Source organism: Megalops cyprinoides, chromosome 16 (genome assembly GCF_013368585.1).
Source record: "Megalops cyprinoides isolate fMegCyp1 chromosome 16, fMegCyp1.pri, whole genome shotgun sequence".
In the NCBI taxonomy this organism is placed as follows: Eukaryota; Metazoa; Chordata; class Actinopteri; order Elopiformes; family Megalopidae; genus Megalops; species Megalops cyprinoides.
The window spans coordinates 234,731-253,154 of NC_050598.1; the positions used below are offsets into that span (position 1 = coordinate 234,731).

The 18,424-nt window shown below is 42.6% G+C and overlaps 2 protein-coding genes across 7 annotated transcripts; one reads left to right on the forward strand and one right to left on the reverse strand.

The window, feature by feature from the left end:
* The first annotated feature begins 14 nt into the window (after positions 1-14).
* stx5a (syntaxin 5A) lies at positions 15-8,870 on the forward strand. 6 transcript variants are annotated; one of them, XM_036548303.1, is made up of 11 exons: positions 15-108; positions 2,291-2,327; positions 2,399-2,636; positions 2,982-3,052; positions 3,359-3,414; positions 3,524-3,594; positions 3,926-4,042; positions 4,248-4,304; positions 4,551-4,886; positions 5,189-5,310; positions 5,915-8,870. In XM_036548303.1, exons 3-11 carry the CDS (start codon positions 2,418-2,420, stop codon positions 6,072-6,074), a joined length of 1,209 nt encoding a protein of 402 aa, XP_036404196.1. In that variant the 5' UTR covers positions 15-108; positions 2,291-2,327; positions 2,399-2,417; the 3' UTR covers positions 6,075-8,870. The 6 variants fall into 6 exon arrangements, with proteins under 6 accessions (XP_036404196.1, XP_036404197.1, XP_036404191.1 ...); XM_036548304.1 differs by lacking the exon at positions 2,291-2,327 and having other exon boundaries at positions 4,551-4,632; positions 4,786-4,886; XM_036548302.1 differs by lacking the exon at positions 15-108 and adding an exon at positions 243-779.
* A 394-nt stretch (positions 8,871-9,264) lies between these two features.
* zgc:162144 (RD3 domain-containing protein) lies at positions 9,265-12,616 on the reverse strand. Its single transcript, XM_036547542.1, has 3 exons — positions 12,554-12,616; positions 11,273-11,538; positions 9,265-9,944 (listed from the first exon to the last, which is right to left on the reverse strand). The coding sequence occupies exons 1-3, from the start codon at positions 12,602-12,604 to the stop codon at positions 9,596-9,598; spliced, it is 666 nt and encodes a 221-aa protein (XP_036403435.1). The 5' UTR covers positions 12,605-12,616; the 3' UTR covers positions 9,265-9,595.
* Positions 12,617-18,424: the final 5,808 nt, after the last annotated feature.

Genomic DNA, 18,424 nt, shown 5'->3' on the forward strand with positions numbered 1-18,424 from the left:
GGAGACGTGGCGCCTACGTCTGCGTCAGGGGAATGACCCGGATCGAAACCTCAAACAGACGGCCTGAGAGGCTATGAGGAAGATCGGATAGAAAGATACGGATTGCCGGTAAGAACAGACATAGGCCTACAAAGGAGTACTGGTAGGAATATAGCGGGTGGCACGATGAAGGTGGGATTACGAAATTTATTCGATCAGTTAATGGCGTCGAATAATAGCAATGACTAGCTTCGGCTAGGTAGCTAACTAGCTGATTTAACAGCATCTTTAGCTAGTTCTAAATTCATTATAATTGATTGAAGGTTGCTACTTTATGCATATATTGTTATGCTTGTTAATCGACTTAACAAAAAACTACGATTTTCTATTCTTTTCTATTCTGTCATCTATAGACGTGCTTTAAATACGTTTTCAAGCTTCAACGGGACGTAGACAATTGTTGTTGATGGCTCATTCCACCAATGTGAAGTTAGTATCAGGTTGCGAATATGTGATTGACGTGCAATTCATCTAATCAGGTAATAGAAGAAGGAAGCCGGTAATTGCCGATTGATGGAGTAAGTAGCCAATAAAATAAGGATACGAAGCCCAATATTGAAGAGTTTATGTTGTCGTCCTATAGGAAACAGAGGATTAAAGTAAGGGCGAGACAAAAGGCAGTATAGAATAGGCGGCGTGCGTAGGTTGTTCATTTCTAAGTTTTACGTACAGCAAGCGACCTAGCTAGTTAGCCGTTGTGGCGTTGTACTCTAGGGCCGAATCACAATTTGGACTGAAAGGTACAGAAATTGTGAACATCTCTCACGCTTTGTATTCGCAGATTATGAGTACATTTTACAATCTGGCTGCGCTAAAACTGATGCATTAACTAACATTATCGTGAGTTATATTTCTAGCATAGCTATCTTTACTTTAGGTACGCATGCAACAGCTGTAATAGCTAGTTATTGATTACGATTCTAAAGGTTTAGTCACCTAAACACTCCTCCCCTTTCTTCTCGAGGATTTTATTTGTACGTTTCACTTTAGCTTTATAAATCCGTCTTTGATTGGTAATAATTTACTCTTGCTTGGCTGCAGTATTACATATCGTGCGTGCAGTTGCGATTCAGTGCTTTGCTTTCGCTTTGTAAAATTTCACATTTGGTTCTGTCGTCTCGTCCTGTTCACATTTTCGTACATATTTGGTACATATATTTGGAACATTGCACCAGTGTTGTTCAGGGCCGAAATATGATTAATTCTCTCAGGGTGTCTTTAGCATGTATAATGCAGCATGTGGAATTGGCTATATTGTACATATTGAAGATTATTTCCAAAAGTGGGAATACTATTTAAGTGATTGATTCAGAGGAGATATTCAGAAACACTTCCAGCAAGAATACATGCTCAACAGTATGTGCCTCTGTTGTGTTAGTAGTTCTAGAGATGGTGCTTTTTTTTTGGTTGCTTTTTCATTCATCTGTAGTAGTTGCCAGTTTAAACTTGTCACCCCTGCAACAACAACCACTGCATCCACATAGGAGTATCCTCCGATACATGCTACAAGGCAAACACTTTTTTTAGGCTCATCCAGCTGATGCTATCTGAGTAATTTATAGGCACCCACGTGAGTCTCAGGGTGTCAAGAGTGGAGAGATCCTGGCCACCCTATGCCACCCCTATCCCAAGCAGAGCTAAACCTGTCTCTCCTGCTTGTTGTTCACAAATGATGCAGCCAGTTTCGAGCCTGGGCCATAGGGCTCAGCCTGCACTGCAATAATGTGTGCCTGTGTCACACTGTTGCCGATCAGTACTTCTGTGCTTTGCTTAAGTTTGAATTTATAACCAAATTCTTCAAAACATGAGGAACAGAAAATATTTTGCACATTTAATAAGACGACTCTTTCCCTGTAGGTCATTTACTAGGAGGAGCTCAAGTCTCAGATACAAGCAATCACAATCCCATCCTGTCTCCTGATAGTCATATTCATCTCCAGCTTTGTGATGATACCCTGCATTTATCTGTGTTGTTTTCATTCATCAAACGGCCAACAAAAAGGAAAATAAGGCCAGAAATGTTGCCTTTTGAATTATAAAGGAAAGTAGCAGAACCGTCTCACTGTAGCATGCTGTAGGTTTCTGTTGAGATGATACCTTGTGATACTCATAATTGTCATATGTTAATTTATTACACATGTAGTATCAATGGTTAAGTTTAGGCTTATGCTTTTGGCCTCACCCTTTTGCTTTGATTACGGTTTTTTGGTACTTGAGGATGCTCTATAATCATCTTCTCTTCCCTTCTCAGGTAGGGGCTTGCTGTAACACTGTGTTCTCCCCTGCAGGTGAGGGTGCTCTATAACACTCCCCCTCTTAGATAGGGACTTTTTGTAGCGGTCTTCTGCTCCCCTTTTAGGTGATGTGTTGCAGTCTCCATGAACACGCGCCGCCGCCACGGTCCTAGAAGCAGTCAGCAGGGGGTGTACCTTGGGCCCTCCCAGACCCAGTCGCAGCTGATCCCTCTGCAAGACACCCCCCTTGCAGCAGTGCCCCCACCTCTCATTTTCCCTCCACCAGTTGATATCAGTGACATGTCGTGCCGAGACCGCACCCAGGAATTCCTGTCAGCTTGCAAGTCCCTGCAGGGGAGTCAGGTGAGAGACGAATGGGGCAGGTATAGCACGGTTCAGCATAGTGCCTCTCCTGCTACGGATTGTTCGCACACCGAAATCTGCCCCACCTGTTATGCACCGATAGACACAGAATTCTCCTGGATTTGTCATTTTAGTAGAATGCACAGTGTTATGTCGGCATATGTTTCTGAAAAATAAATTAGTGCTTCTCAAAACATAATAATGGAACAAAATGGTGCAGGCTAATAACGAATAAAAGCACATGTGAATAAATGTGTGTGTTTTAGCTCGTAAGCTGCGAGAAGACCGTACAGCAGGAGTGGCATGATAAATGATGTCTGTCTCCCTCTCTCTCTCACTCTGCAGAATGGGATCCAGACCAATATGCCAGCTCTCAATGTTCTACGTCAACGCAGTGACTTCACACTTATGGCAAAGTCAGTCCCTGCTTTGATTACTCTGTCACAGTTAACAGTTACTGCATATTAGCCATGGTTATTGCTTACTGTGTGCCAACTTTGATTAATGGTTATTGCATGTAAACCATGGTTAATAGTTGCAGTATGTTAATCATGGTTAATGGTTGGTGTAAGTGTGTCTTAAATAAAACTTCCTTTTATTATCTAGTATACTATTCAACATACAGTGTAGTATATGTTTGAAATATTATGTATTTAATAGGGGTGGAACAGCTTTTTCCGGCATGTCCCCTCTCACCTTGTGTCTGTTTCCTCTTCACACAGGAGAATTGGAAAAGACTTGAGTAACACTTTCACCAAACTGGAAAAGCTCACAATACGTAAGAGTTCCGTCTCCCAGCGTTGACTGGTGTTGCAGTTAATCAGCAAGGGTCTGTGGGCTGGAGGTCCACAGAAAATATAACAGTGCCTTTCCATCTTTACTTACAGTTGCCAAAAGGAAATCCCTATTTGATGACAAAGCAGTGGAGATTGAAGAGTTAACCTACATTATTAAGCAGGTGAAACTTTGGTTTTCTCTGTGTGTCCAGTGTGTGCAGTACACATGCTTTTGAGTGAATGTGTGTGCATTTATGACACTATACATGTGTCATTTTGGTTGTGAAGAGACAAAACCAAATATATTCATGCTCACCCTAGGGTGGCCAGAGTCTTAATATCACCCTCACAAAGGGACTTAGTCCCAGTCTACCTTACTGGGACTGACTGTGACCAACAGGTAGACCAGCAGGCAGGTAACATTGTGCACCTGTGTGTGGTGGGTGTCTGTCAGCACAGTGTGCCTAAATACATTTTTAAGGTTGTATTTTTCTTTCTTAATGTCTCTTTCAGGACATTAACAGCCTGAATAAGCAGATTGCTCAGCTCCAGGAGCTGGTGCGGTCACGGAGTGGTCAAAACGGCAGACATGAGCAGACACATTCCAACACCATCGTCGTCTCCCTGCAGGTGCGTGAGTGCGGTGATGACCGCAAACCCTTCCTCACAGGTAGACTGGCCCTGTTCCTTCAGAGCATTACCGTTCCTTGGATGCTGAGATGTATTTGCTTATCTGCTCTCTACTTTGAGTTTTCCAAACATGTCTTTGTTTTGCGTTTGCGTTTTGTCTGAGGTGAATCCATTCACTGAAAATGTATTCTCTCTTCTTTCGCAGTCCAAGCTGGCATCAATGTCAAACAATTTCAAATCGGTATTAGAAGTGAGGACAGAGGTAAGGCTCAGAGGGGGCGTGCATCTAATAATGCTCGGAATTTCAGTGTTTGAGTTATTCTCACATCACACCACTGGTCACCTACCCATTCCAGACCTGCAGGTATATCTGTCATTATTAGCTGCTTGCGTCTCCCAGAGAGCCGTCTGCTCCAACTGTTCTCTCATCGGCATGTGGCACATCACGCAGTGGGCTCTCTCATTGATGGGCTGATCTGAGACTTGGTGTTGTTTTTGTTCCCCGTAGAACCTGAAGCAGCAGCGTACTCGAAGAGAGCAGTTCTCCCAGGCTCCCACCCACACCTCTCCTCTACACACAAACAACTTCAGTAAGACGCCCCCCACTCCTGCGATTGCACTCCCTTTGTCCCTGTCCCCTGTCATTGTCAGCTCCTGTCTGCCTCCCAGCTCACAAAGGCTGAGCTTACATGGTGATGCTGGGTATAGGGGATCATGGGTAATGTGTTTCTCCAATCCCTCAGAGAGCTCTGTGCTGATGCAGGATGAGTCGAGGAGGTCAGCCGACATCTCCATAGACATGGACTCCCGCACCAGTCAGCAGCTGCAGCTGGTAGACGAACAGGTGATGCTCTTCACTGTGATCCTTACCTGGCACAAAGACCCACACACAAGTATCAGTTTTGCTAATATGTGTGTTTTCATGTAAAAGAATTGTATGTTTACTTGGTTACTGGCGGTATTTACAATAGTCTCAGTTATGGTGCTTTATAGTTTACTTGGGTAGTGATGTTATGTACAATTGTCTCATAAACAGTGCTTTATAATTTCCTTGGTTAGTGATAGGATATATAGTAGACTCAGTTATGGTGCTGAACAGTTTAAATGGTTACTGATGGTATTTGTTGTCCATCTGTTTTTCCTAAGGACTCCTACATCCAGAGCCGCGCAGACACCATGCAGAACATTGAGTCAACCATTGTGGAGCTGGGCTCCATATTCCAACAGTTGGCTCACATGGTGAAGGAGCAGGAGGAGACTGTGCAGAGGTGAGAGAGGAGGGGGCAGAGGGACAGAGAGAGGAGGGGGGCAGAAGGACTGAGAGAGGAGAGGGATAGTGGGACAGAGATGGAAAAAGGGATCGAGAGAAGGAGGGTAGTGGGACAGAGAAAGAGGAGAGGGGCAGACAGAGGGTGAAGAGAAATGAGCAGTGTTTTTCATGCTACTGCTTTCATAGATACCAAGCTGTCTGCATTTCACACCTCATTGTGCCACTGACAGAAACAGGAGAGCAAAGAAAGGAACATATTGAACTCGGTGGTATTGTGTGAAGCTTTTCATTCATTCCGTCAAGTTTCTGTTTGTTTGGCCTAGTGTTGTGTTTCACTCTGTGCTTGGCTTCCATTAATGGGTTTATCTGAAGTCTAGAAATGGCACAAAATACTCCAAGCCAGTTCTCAGACTAAGGAATAAACACACTATTGAATGCGTTTTCCACTCACCGTGTTATCACAGTTTGCTCAGGCTGGAGTGTTGTTGTCAGGCAAGGTGCTTAATGTGATTAAGTTTGGTAGTAATCCAGGGATGTGAATGGGTAATGCTGTGTGTAAGATGAGTGAGCTGAGCTCTGACGGCCTCCTGCCCTCCCCTCAGGATCGATGCTAACGTGGAGGACACACAGCTGAATGTGGAGGCTGCACATGCAGAGATCCTCAAGTACTTCCAGGCTGTCTCCTCGCACCGTTGGCTGCTGGTGAAGATATTCCTCATCCTCATAGTCTTCTTCATTGTCTTTGTTGTTTTCCTTGCCTGAGCACGGACTGGAGACTGAGGAAGAGGAGGGGCAGAGGTTGGTCTTGTAGGAGAGATGGAGAGACAGCCAGACGAGCAGACAGGCCTAGGGGTGTGGTTGATGAGTGGAGTAGGAGTAAACCCCTTAGAGTGGGTGTTTGTGTGTGTGTGTGTGTGTCTATGCGTGTATGCGTGCATGTGTGTGCGTATGAGTGCGTTTGTGTGTGTGTTAAAGGCAAAGGTTGCATTTATTTATTTATATGCAACTATTTTGGGGACACAAGTTGCACAGCCTGAGTCTGGTTGTTGTTACCACTTTACAAGCCCTTGTATGCCATTAATGGCATGCTGAAAAAGAAGTGAAATTCTCATATTTAAAGTCATTTGATACAGTGTAGTACTTTTTCTTAGACACATACATTGTTACTGAAGATTGGAGCGACAGCAGTGATCACAGCTGTCAAACATCTGTATTTAGAGGTTACAAAATGTCAAAACTGCCAGTTCAGTTTTTTCCCTGCTGTTCTTCAAGGTTGTCTCTCTACTGAGGGGCGTGTTTTAAGGAGAGCTGCAGAGAGGCCTCATTGAAACCTCTGAAAGGAAGTCCTATTTTGATGTTTAGTTTGGCCTTGTCCCAGATTTATACTCATCTTCAGTATGCAGTGCAAAGCTCTGTTTAAAATATTCAGCATGACACTGTGACAGGGACCACATTTTATGCTGGCTTTGGATAAAAAAGCTTTTCTGCGAAGTGAATATGTTTTTCTGAAACCAAGGTCTGGTTAGAGAGTGGAACACAGGGTGTGAAAATGTCATCTTTTGACCAGTTCTTTTTAAAAGTCATCAGCAGAGCAGTTTGCCAAGCCTTGCAGTCTCCCAGTCCTTCCCAGTTCTTCCTGACCAGATATGTCACAAGTGATTACAGTCAATATGAACTTTGTGGCATGGGTGATGGAGGTAATCCCTGCCTGATCCCTTTTTAATTTGTTTTTTACCTTAATTGATTAGCCCCTCCACCCCCTCCTGAGAGGGACAGTGGAAGCTGGTGCAGATCAGAGTAGTCATGTGAGCTCACAATGACTACTGGCTTATCTTGTGCACCTCCATCAATAGCATTATCTGTCCACGATGACACAAACTCAGCAGTGTCTTTTTAAGGACTTTCCAGCTTATTCCCATCCTCCATCTGACTTGAGTGAAAGGAAGGTCTGTTTGAGGGCATCATTTGGTCTTGAGGTAAAAATGCAAAAAATGTTTTACTTTTCCGACAGCTGATCTGAGAATATCATTTTTTAACTGAGTTCTTAAACAGGTCGGTTTTATTAGAAAAAAGAATGGAGAAACAACCCAGGTGTGATTGAATCTGTTGACAAGATGGTTAATACAGATGATTTTTTATTTAATCATTTTTTGTATTAAGAAACATCCCTGCTTTGTCAAAGAAAGTGAGACTGTGGAGAGAGTGGAAGAGGAGGAGAGAGCGAGAAAAGGTGATTCTGGCATTGGCACCTGACTTTGCCCTTAATGAGAAGCTACCTGAATAAGATGCTTTGTGTGTACAAGTACTTTCTCCATTCTGTGAACAGACACATGTGCAAGTGTTCGCATTTTGTGACACTCGATTTTAGGGTTTTGAGAGTTCCCCGCTTCAACTCTGCTGCCTTGGGTCTTCACCCTGAATCCTCTGGGGCCAGTGGTGTGCATTCCAGTAGATTGGTGGTACACCTGCCAATCAGCAGCTGATTTTCCTGAACCGGTTAAAGTGATCTGACACCCTATGCAGGGCACTCAAATAATTTTGAATGGAATGGGGATCAATGTTTGCTGGTGGTTCTTCTGCCTGAGTGACAGCAGAGTTTCTTTTTAGTTATTTATTTTACCCATCATACCAGATAATGACCTATGACCTCACTCCTGCTCAAGTGCAATAAAAGCCGATTCTTCCTTTTTCACAGCTTGAAGCTTTTCTAATCTTCTCTGTTCTTCCTCTGTAACAGTTGCGTCATAACTGCTTATAGTAACTCCTGTCAGAAATAAGTGTGTGGCCTCTATGACACATGCCCAGTGTTACTAATAGTTTTGGGCAATTATTGTAAAAGAAGTAAAATTCTTGTGTCCCAGTCCCACTCTTAAGTATTTCTCCTCTCGACATCACACATGCAAGGTAGTGTTTGACTGAAGATTGAATTTGAATTTTTTGTGCCCCATGACTTGGACTGCCAAATTCACCATAAGAGAAATGTAAATATATAAAAATATTCCCATCAAGTGGAAGGACTGAATGTTAGGCTTATTGGTCAGGTGATCTAAAAGGGTGGGCGTACTTGATGTCTGGATAACAGTGAAAGAAAATTCTTTTTCCTCAATGAGGTGTGGGGGGGTGGGGTTCAGTGCCAAATAGGATGCTTTGGGGGGGGGTGTCTATGTGGCCCCATGTCCTCGTTTTTGGTCACTGCATGTTTTTTTGCAAACTCCTACGATTCCCCACATGCCTTGAAAAATTGTTTCAAGTCGCCTGCTTTATGAGCGGAAGGTGGGAGTGGAGCTTAGAGACTCTGTCCTCTGTCTCCTCTAGCCATGCTGTCAGTCCCGCCCTGCCAGCTGTCACTCACACTTTGGCTTAGTCCCTCTCTGCCACTCTTTCCACCATTGTCTCTACCTCTCCCTCTTTGAAGAACTAATGTGAAGAAGAGAATGGCGTAAACCTTACAGGATGGTGTGTCTGTTGACACTTTATCATAAACTCCTTTTTCTGTCTTTCTAGCCCAATGCTTCTATTGTATAAATTGCAAATGTTTTGAGAAGTGAATATTAAAAAATGAACTGTCAATGTAACAAAATACAGACTGTGAACCTTTTTTGATAGATGAGTCAAGTGCCATTTTAACAGCAGTAACCATGTATTTAATATTCCTACAGTTAGTTCCAAAAGTCCTACAGTTATTATATAGGTTGTAATATAATGTCATGATTAGTTATACATACTTGAAGTTGCATTACAGACACACATCAGTTCTCACACATTTGTATGCTTGAATATTAACAGGATAAATATATAATATATAGAAATATATAAATGATGCACATATACACCCTAGAATGGAAAGCAAGAATGGTAGATGTACCACACCAATATTACAGATCTTTTATTATCCAGTTTACAATTTGCTTGTAAAGTTCCTCTGTTTAAAGTACAACTTAGCATGGCTTATGGTCTCCCAAGTGTTAAACTGCATGGTGCACATGGCCGTGTTTTCTCACTGTGCTGAAAATGTGTGCTCTGTTTTACTCATATTTTGGATTTGTACATTCAAGAAGCCCATGCTATTTTGAGGACAAAAAATGTAGAGGTGTGGCCTGATGTGTTCCTGCAGCGTGTATGCTGCATGTTTATTGGCCCAGGGGTGGTGCCATAACTGCACAGGGGCCATAACAGAAAATGGCTTCATTTTGATAAATGAACATGTAAATCTGTCACTTTCTTCCTTTCTGTATACCCAGTATGTCATCTGTTCTTCTAAACTGCCCTCCTCTCCCCTGCATTCATTCAGCTCTCTGCCATTTGCTCAAGGGGGTGATGTCTGGCATGCTATTGCCACTCCCCCTCTCCACCCCTCCCACTAGCCCTACAAACCCCTCTTCCTCCTCCTCTTCAGACCACACCTCCTCCTTGGCCATGCTGTCACCAGACGCCCTGCTAGCCCCACCCCTGAAGGGGGTGAGGCGGAGCTTGGAGCAGAAGGTGTCGAAGCAGAGGCTCACCCACACCTTCATCTGCTCTTCGCTGATGTCACCCTCCTCTTCCTTGTCCACGCAGTTCCACAGCAGTGAACAGAACAGGCATGGCACCTCATGGACCTCTGGTTCAAACTCTGTCACCAACTTCCAGAACCTGGAGGGAACACAGTTCAGCTGGGACAGCTGTGGATTTACATCTGCTGCGCAGCTGATTAATAAAATGTGAAAATGAATGGAAGGACTACATAGCTAATGAATTACAGAGTTAATCAATTACTGTTATTAGACTCAGTTACTGTCACCACACTGTGAGTTAATGTTATCATACTGAGTTACTGCTATGAGGTACTGTTATCTTACTATGAGTTACTGTGACCACAGGGAGTTAGTTACCACACTATGAGTTACTGTTACCTGTTACTGTTACCACAGGGTGAGTTACTGTTATCACAAAGTGAGTTACTGTTCACACACGGTGACTCGGTGTACAGAGAGTCATAGTTACAAGTTGTAATCACAGAGTGTGTCATTGTTAGCACATGGTGAGTTGTTATCACACTGTAGATTATCATTACCGCACAGTGAATCATTGTAATAACAGTAATTGTTACGACAGTGTTTTTATCACACGGTGAGCCATTGATATCATGCAGTAAGTTATGACCACACAGTAAGTTATCGGACAGTGAGGTCTTTCTGTGAGGCAGGAACTTTGCAAGGCAACATACTTGCTATGGATCAGGCTGAAGTCTAACATTTATGTATGTAAAAGACACCTTTTTCTGAAAGTTTCAAAATGCATACAGCGTGGACATTAAGTGAAAAAGGAAAATGAATCTATACAACTATATATCCAACTATCAGACTTAAATTAAGAAATTGCTATAAATGATCAGCAAAGCGTGTGTGCACTGGGATATTTGCATTCTAGGCCTTGCAGAGAATGGTACTAACTGCTGGCTCTAAACAGTGACTGCATTCAGTGTTGTATGGGCAGAAGTGAAGTCATGCAGTCTGCAGTAGTTTGCTCAGACACCAATGAGTGAGAAGTATCATAACAGCAGTTTACTGCTGGCCTGTATGATTGTACTATGACAAAGTACTACCAAAATACTCCCAAATGTGCCATTGGAGGTCTAAATGTGTAATGCTGTATTTATTCTTGTGCATCAAATGCATTGCTATCCCCAACACTTTACATCCTTACCCCTGAGCACAATAATCTGAATGAACAACTCCTTGATACTCTATGTACTGAGCAGATGTTCCACTGCATGGTGAGAGCACCAAAATTCCACCTCTGCCATTGTTGAGGCTAAAAGTGTTATGATTTGCCATCATGAATATTCTTGAAGAAGTGTTGTCAAAGACAGAATGTCCTCAGTGTGCATAGTAACACAGACAACCTCTGTGAGCCTCATAGACATGTGAGTGTGGAAGACGAAAGGAACTCAGGAGCTGAATATGTGTGAGTCCACCCACCTCAAGATGATTGAGCCACACCGGGAGGGCGGGATCCTTGAGCAGAGCTCCCACAGACATAGAACCTCCCCTGGGGTAAGCTCATAGGGCAGCAGTCTACACCGGAGCTGCAGCACTGCATCTCTACCATCCTCTGCTGGCAAAGTTGCTCTGCACTTCATAAGAGCCCCCAGCTCCAGCATAAGGGTGTTGGTGACCAGCTCCTGGGGGGAACGCTGGCCTGGTATCTTGGTCTCCAGGTAGAACATGGCTAACCAGGGGAACATCTGAGGGTGACAGACAGGCAGTGTTAGAGTAAATCCACAGTGATGCACTTGCGGTTAAAATTAAGATGCCTGTGTACTGTCAGTGGTGTTCAGGGGATATTTGCAGGTAGGTTTGACAGCTTTGATTTAAATGTGTCTTATTGCTCTACTTGAAACAGGACGTGATGTACACAGTACTGTTTGAAAAACATGTGGCAGGGACATTCACAGTTATCGCTTTCACAACAGGCACAATCACATTTGTTGCATTCACAGCGGGAGCATTCACAACAGCCCCATTCACAATAGTTGTATTTCCACTAGTCATGATTTCCCCATTAGGACAGCAAAATCCTTATTGGTATTATTTTTAAAATAAAATGCATTATGAAAACTGAACCATATTAATTTTGCACGGGTATTTCATGTGTAGTTGATTTTCACACACACTACAGATGAATTATTTTCAATAACAGATTTCCTCTCTTCTGTGTTCTCTGCTTGCTGCTCATGAACGAGTGGTCCAGCCACTGGGAAACAGATAAGGTGGTTTTCTTCTAAAACCGCTCTAAAATCTCTCATACTGCAAGATGATGTTACATAATGATGTCACCTATCCAATCACAGCACTATGTTGTATTCCTCCAATCACAATGTGATTTTATTTGAGTTTGTCAGTGAACTTGCTCCTATCCACCATTTGGCACACAATTCATTGTACTGCACAATGGGAAATGATGGCAGATGCACATCACTCTCTGCTACTAACTAGGGGATAAGGGTTGGCACCTGTCCCGGATTTGCCTGGACTGTCCTTTTTTGAGCGACTGTCCCGGAACTTGTCCCGTTTTTTCGTAAAAATGTACTTCTAATTTAGAATTTCAGTTTCAAAACCTCATTTGGCTTCCTTCTACTGCTATTCCGTTTTCTTCCTAGTCATGTTTATACACCCAATCCTGTGCCCGTAAACGGGTAAAACACAGCGACGATTAGCCACTACTTTTAATTGATTGGTAGCGGAAATACGAAAGCTTACCTTATTGCCTAGCAACTGTCCGGGCTGTCGGTCTGCCGCGCGCATTGACATCCACGAGTTCAGTTGCTAGCTAGAAGTAACGTTATTAACTTTCTATTCATCATGTCGGTTTTGTGAAAGGGGGGGGGGCGGCGACGGACGAGGAGGACAACAAAACAGAATCGGACGAGCCACCAGCGTCAAAGAATAAACCATTTACAACGTAGGTATCAGGGCTCAGGCACGGACTCAGACGTGGACCACGAGTGCTCAGATTCCAGGCGTTTATTTACAGGATAGTCAAACAAGTAGGCAGGGTCAAATTACCAGGCAGGGAGTCCAAGGGCAGAACAAGGATCAAAACCAGAACATGCAGGGTCAAACCGAGAAGGCAGACAGGCAGATCAGGCAATCAGGGCAGAACGGCAGGCAAAGACGGTGTCGAGGAGCAGGCAAGGCAAAACCAGAAAATCCAAACAAGAAAACACAGGCAAGACCGAGACAGGCAGAAACACTGTAACGATCTGGCAAACATGACAGAGACAAGCAGGGTTGATATAGGGCTGGGCTGATGAGGTGATGGGAAGCAGGTGTGCAGGCAGGCAGGTGGAGATGATCAGGTGGGCGGAGACAGGGTGGAGAGCGGGGCAGGGCTAGACCACAAGGAAAACAAAAGCACATGGACAGGGAAAAACAAAAACACAACAGCTAGGGGGCGGGAGCACTGACAGTAGGCTACAACTCAGACTGGTTGAAAACGGAAAACTTTTCTGAATGGGTAAGGCCCACCCAAGGAGACCCGTTCTCCGCCACCTGAGCCAAAATTTCAGTTAAATATCAAGGAAAAACAGCGCTGGAAATCATGCAATAACAAAGAAGCACCAGTATACCAGTTTTGTATTAAGCAAACGTAAAAACGTAAAACGTAAAAAAACCTATTCATTTTAACTTTTATGACAAAAAAGGTTCACCAGAGGAAGACAGGATAGCAATAGCAGAGCTTAGCAGTGTATACCACGGAGTGCTTCACGGCCACAGCTGCTTAACTACAGATTGTGGCAAGTGCGAAACAGAGGTGAGAAATGTCAGTGTTAGGTTGCCCAAATTCATGAAGTTAAACAGTTGTTTGTAATCTATTATAATACATCTAATCATGTTTTCATTTCTAAAGGGAGTAGGCCTATACCTTTGGACATATGATTAGATTTTATAGTAGATTATAATTAGACAGTATATGTTTACACGTTAAAGTAAAACATCTATTTAATGTAGAAAGGGACAGTAGCAGACAAAGTCCAGAGTGAGTGCAACTGCATCAGGACAAATATAGGTAAGAGAGGCAACAGGGAGTCCTACAACTGTTAACATAGTATATTTGCAAATATGGTTTAATCCCCCCCCCCCCAAAAAAAAAAAAAAAATTCGTCCACGTCCAAGTGTCCCGGTTTTTTAACAAAACCCTACTAGGGGATGGAGAGGAGGGGGATGGCAGGTTAAAAGGGGGATGCATTTTGGTCATTTTGCTAACAAGGAGGATAGCACCCCGCCTCAAATCGCCTACTGCATGTTATTAAAGGGGAAAGTGGAGGCTACATGTGTACTATATAGTCAAGGAAAGAAGATGATCCATTTTCTCAGAGCTCATTATGAAATATTTAAGGTGTTTGTCCTTATCAACACGCAGTTCAGCAGCAAGATGGTGAAAAGCTCCAAGTTGCCTCCTAACCCACATTCTTCGCCGGTTTCTCCTTCGGAGCAAAAGGTAAAGCGCGATGGCTTTCCTTCTGTCTATAACTCGCACTAAAAACCAACCAAAAAATGAATTAGCCACGGTAATATTATTTAGGAAATGCGAATAGACAGGTAGCCTAATAAAAAACTATCTAAAGTAACATTATATATGAAAAAGAAAATAAATAGATATCAGTTGCGTCGTGTGTGCGTGATGGCTACGTCGCTTAACCGCTGCGGCTCGAGTGCGTGTGTTTGTCCACACCGCCAGCGTTGCTGCTGCGGCGCTGCTACTGCCAGCCCTATCTTTCCACATTGAGTTTGCCGTTGATAATGGCCATCAATAATGTTTGATTGGATTTCATTATAAATTTGATTTATATTTACTTTAGACAGAATTTTAAACGGATACAGGAAGTGTTGAGTTACATTTTTTTCATGTCTGTGACATTCTGCAGATATAGACATTGAAACTAAAGGTGGTGTAATGTTGCTGGTATGATATCAATATGACTATCAACAGATCGTTTTCACTGTCTACAGTGGCGATTCTAAACTTTTTTGACTGGGGTCCCAGCTAGCACACAACGAAACGGCAACGTAATTTATTCGTACTTTTTGGTCGGTTTAAATGGAGAATTAACATTTATAAAATAAAAATGTTTGAAAAAGATGTTGTATAAATTTGTATACGGATAAATTATAGCCTATTAATGAATAATAGCCTGCATTATTTTAAGAAGTACAATTTACCACTTTGTTAATACATGGTAATTTTCTGAAGTTGTGGTGTAAATGTCTATATACAAACCTCTGGATATTTAGTCAGTTTTCATAAATGAAATAATAAACCAGAGCATGTGAATTCACCACTGGTCCGAACCCTCACAGCACACCTACATGTCAGAGATCTTGATACATGGCAATATAATGACTTGTTGCCATTAAGTACCACTGTACAAACCATGGTAGTATTAGGGTGTAACAAACACATAGTAACTATGAAGTACCATATTAAAACCAAGGTGGTAACAAGGGTAAGAGCATAACACCCATATTACCTATTAAGTACCATAGTAAAAACATGGTAGTTTAACATGTAATTGTTACTATCATGGTTTTACTATGGTGCATTATGGTATTATTGTTCTGAGAATGACAATCATTGAGTATGGTTAATATATTTATATGAATTAGACAGTAACTTTAAGCTGGGAGTTCCATTATCAATATGTCTTAGACCTCAAATGTATGGCAATAGATCTGTAGGATGTAATAGTGAATTTTCTCATCTGCAGAAACATCTGTAGAGATCTGTAGAGATGTATATGCTCTAAAAAAGCAGTTAGAAAAGCAGTATTTCTGTTCACACCAAACACCAACTACACTAATTGGACTTTAATAAATAATTTACTTCACTGAACTTCGAATATCATTTAGTCTTTCATTCTTTGCTAGCAACAAAGTACGAAGGCAATCAGTGGATAATGTGCAACACTATTTACATAAGTGAACATTTTTTGTATTGAAGACCAAAGCCTTCACTGTAGAATCTCACACAATGCAAATATGTGCTCCAGGTATTATGAAAGTGGTAAATGCGATCAAAAGGTGAGTGTTTTAAGAGAGTTACACTTCAGGAGACACAACACTGCAGAATAGACAACCACAGCTCTTCCTTAGTGAACCTAATTGTCATAAGTTGGGAAAGAATGACATCAAAATCTCCCAGCTAAGGCAACTACAACAATTGCAGAAAAGACACCATGCATGTTATGAAGATCTGCTGTCGCCATGATATATGCGAGCCCCCCAGTAAAGCAGCACAGTTGGCAGTGGACACATCTAGGCCTGCGCAGCACTCCGTTCAGGCCCTCAGCCTCTCCAGCCTCCTGGCCATGAATTTCTCCTGCAAGCTTTCCTCATCTTCCAGCAAGAGTGCTCTCCCCTTGCTGCTCAGAGAGAAGACCAGGTAAAAGTATGAGGGATACCAATGATCATTTGCAGCCAATTCTAAATATGGTGTTCATTCTTTGCATTCTAATTCAAGTTCACTTGCCATAGGTTTACTTTATGCAGCAATGACATCTGGTCCCTGTTTCAACAACTTGACTAAAGGAGAGAGTATACGAACAAGTGAGTAATTCTATTAGCTTGCTCCATTAACACAATACTCAAACATGAAATACATAGGTAATCACTTTCCTCTTGGAGTGTTCACTTACCCCTGACAGAGGCTGAAAGAAGTTGTGTGGCATTGAGAGTTGTAGCACCATCATGGGACAAGGTAACTCAGTGTGCTGGCCAAACATAAAGCAGCAATCACACACAGGCATCAACATAAAGGTTCACTCACTATGTTGTGCTACATGAACCTGAATCTCCCTTAAGAAGACTGTAGGTATATGCACTGATACAAACAGGATTCCTGAGGTCAAAGGTTACTTTGGCTTTATTACTATAAATTATTTTCAATGTCCAAGACAGTATAGCATTCTGAAATACCTTTGGTGAGGCAGGGAGGAACTGATTGAAATTGACTTGCCTGATGAACACCTGTCCTACAGAAGAGACATGATACATGAGGGCCATTACACACATGGCAATCCTTTAGAAAACATGAACGGACAATCATCCACATACATAGAATGAGAATGGGAAAAGGAGTAAAGCCATAAGAAATACAGTAGACTACAGAAAATCTATGTGAGCATTTGAAAATGTATGCTAGTGATACCTACATCATACACAGAACAGCACTGAGAATAACTGGGGAGACCAACAGGCTCAACAAGCTGGTGAAGAAGGCCAGCTCTGTTGTTGGACAAAAACTGGATAGCCTGGAGGCAGTGGTGGAAAGGAGGATGAGGGACAAAATCAGGAACATCCTGGGCAACCCCTCCCATCGCCTCTATGATGAGCCACAGGCTCATCTCCCCCAAGTGCAAGTCGGAGTGATTTAGGTGCTATTTTGTGCCGACAGCCATCAGGCTGTGCAACAGTGCCAAAGACCCCCCAGCCAATGCCTCTTCCATAGTTGCCCCCCCCAAACTGTTCCAAACCGCCCTTTACTGTTCACTATACTTTTTTTGCACTACATGTACAGTTGTTTGCTTAATTGTTGTTCTTTATTGTTTATTATTACTACATTACACATTATTGCTTATTTATTGTACTGTATTTTTATTGTATTTTTTTATTGCATTGTATTTTTATTATATTGTTATCTGTACTTCTTGGCCACGTGGCCCAAGTGGAGCACTGATTCATTCAAGGGTGGCATGAGGATAACGCAACATCCACAATAACAGAAATAGGTGGATAACGAATATTTATAATGCCCCCCAAACACTAAGATGTGAAATTAGCACAAATGCAATACAGGAGCTAAACCATAAACCATGACCTAACCATATGAACACCATATTCAGAGGATGAAACTGTAAAGAAGGACAGACACCATATTCTCATATTATTTTTTTTATTTGAAGAAATTCAAATACATATCAACAAATACATGCCAACTAAATAATGAAAAGATTCTACTCCTACAAGGCTTTTTTACATTAATGATTTACATTTAACTAGCTAGCTGCCTGGTGAGCTTTGTAGTTCATTATCAAGCTAGGTGATGTTAGCTATCTAGTTAAATAATGTTAGCTAGCTAGCTAGCTATTTAGATTAGCTAGCTAGCTACCTTGCTAGATAGGCAGATAGGTACTGTAGCTAGCTAGATAACTGCTTGCTAGCAAGAGCAATAGTGTTGTAAACTAATTCACATACTAACAACCAATTACACGTATAGAACTGCTGTTTCTAGCTGTTTCTGGCTATATCAAAACGTGTACTTAAATTTTTGAAGTCAGTCCCGACTCCCTCGCTGTTGAACCACCGAGTACATCAAGAAAAGTCCCATCTTCGACCTGGTTGATGGCCAATCATAGACTACGATTTTTGGGTGGCAAACCAGGATGGCCCGTGCCCCCCGAAGCCCCCCCTCTGGCCCCACCCCTGACTGTCTGTTTTTGCTGAGAACCATGCGCGTCACACAACGGAGGCCGGCTGGGAAAGGAGAGGGGAAGAGAGGCGTGAGAGCGGCCAAGCAGCAGAGCCCCAGGCTGGGCAGGAGGCGGATTGGGGTGGTGTCCCTGCATAGTAAGG

Excerpts from the sequence above, each read along its gene's own strand:
- zgc:162144 (XM_036547542.1), bottom strand. The coding sequence starts at position 12,604 with ATGTCAATGCGCGCGGCAGACCGACAGCCCGGACAGTTGCTAGGCAAT. Across the intron at positions 11,539-12,553 it reads GACAGTTGCTAGGCAATAAG|ATGTTCCCCTGGTTAGCCAT; the intron begins GTAAGCTTTCGT and ends TGTCACCCTCAG. Across the intron at positions 9,945-11,272 it reads TGTGGCTCAATCATCTTGAG|GTTCTGGAAGTTGGTGACAG; the intron begins GTGGGTGGACTC and ends TGTTCCCTCCAG.
- stx5a (XM_036548303.1), top strand. The coding sequence starts at position 2,418 with ATGAACACGCGCCGCCGCCACGGTCCTAGAAGCAGTCAGCAGGGGGTG. Across the intron at positions 3,595-3,925 it reads TAACCTACATTATTAAGCAG|GACATTAACAGCCTGAATAA; the intron begins GTGAAACTTTGG and ends TGTCTCTTTCAG. Across the intron at positions 4,305-4,550 it reads TATTAGAAGTGAGGACAGAG|AACCTGAAGCAGCAGCGTAC; the intron begins GTAAGGCTCAGA and ends TGTTCCCCGTAG.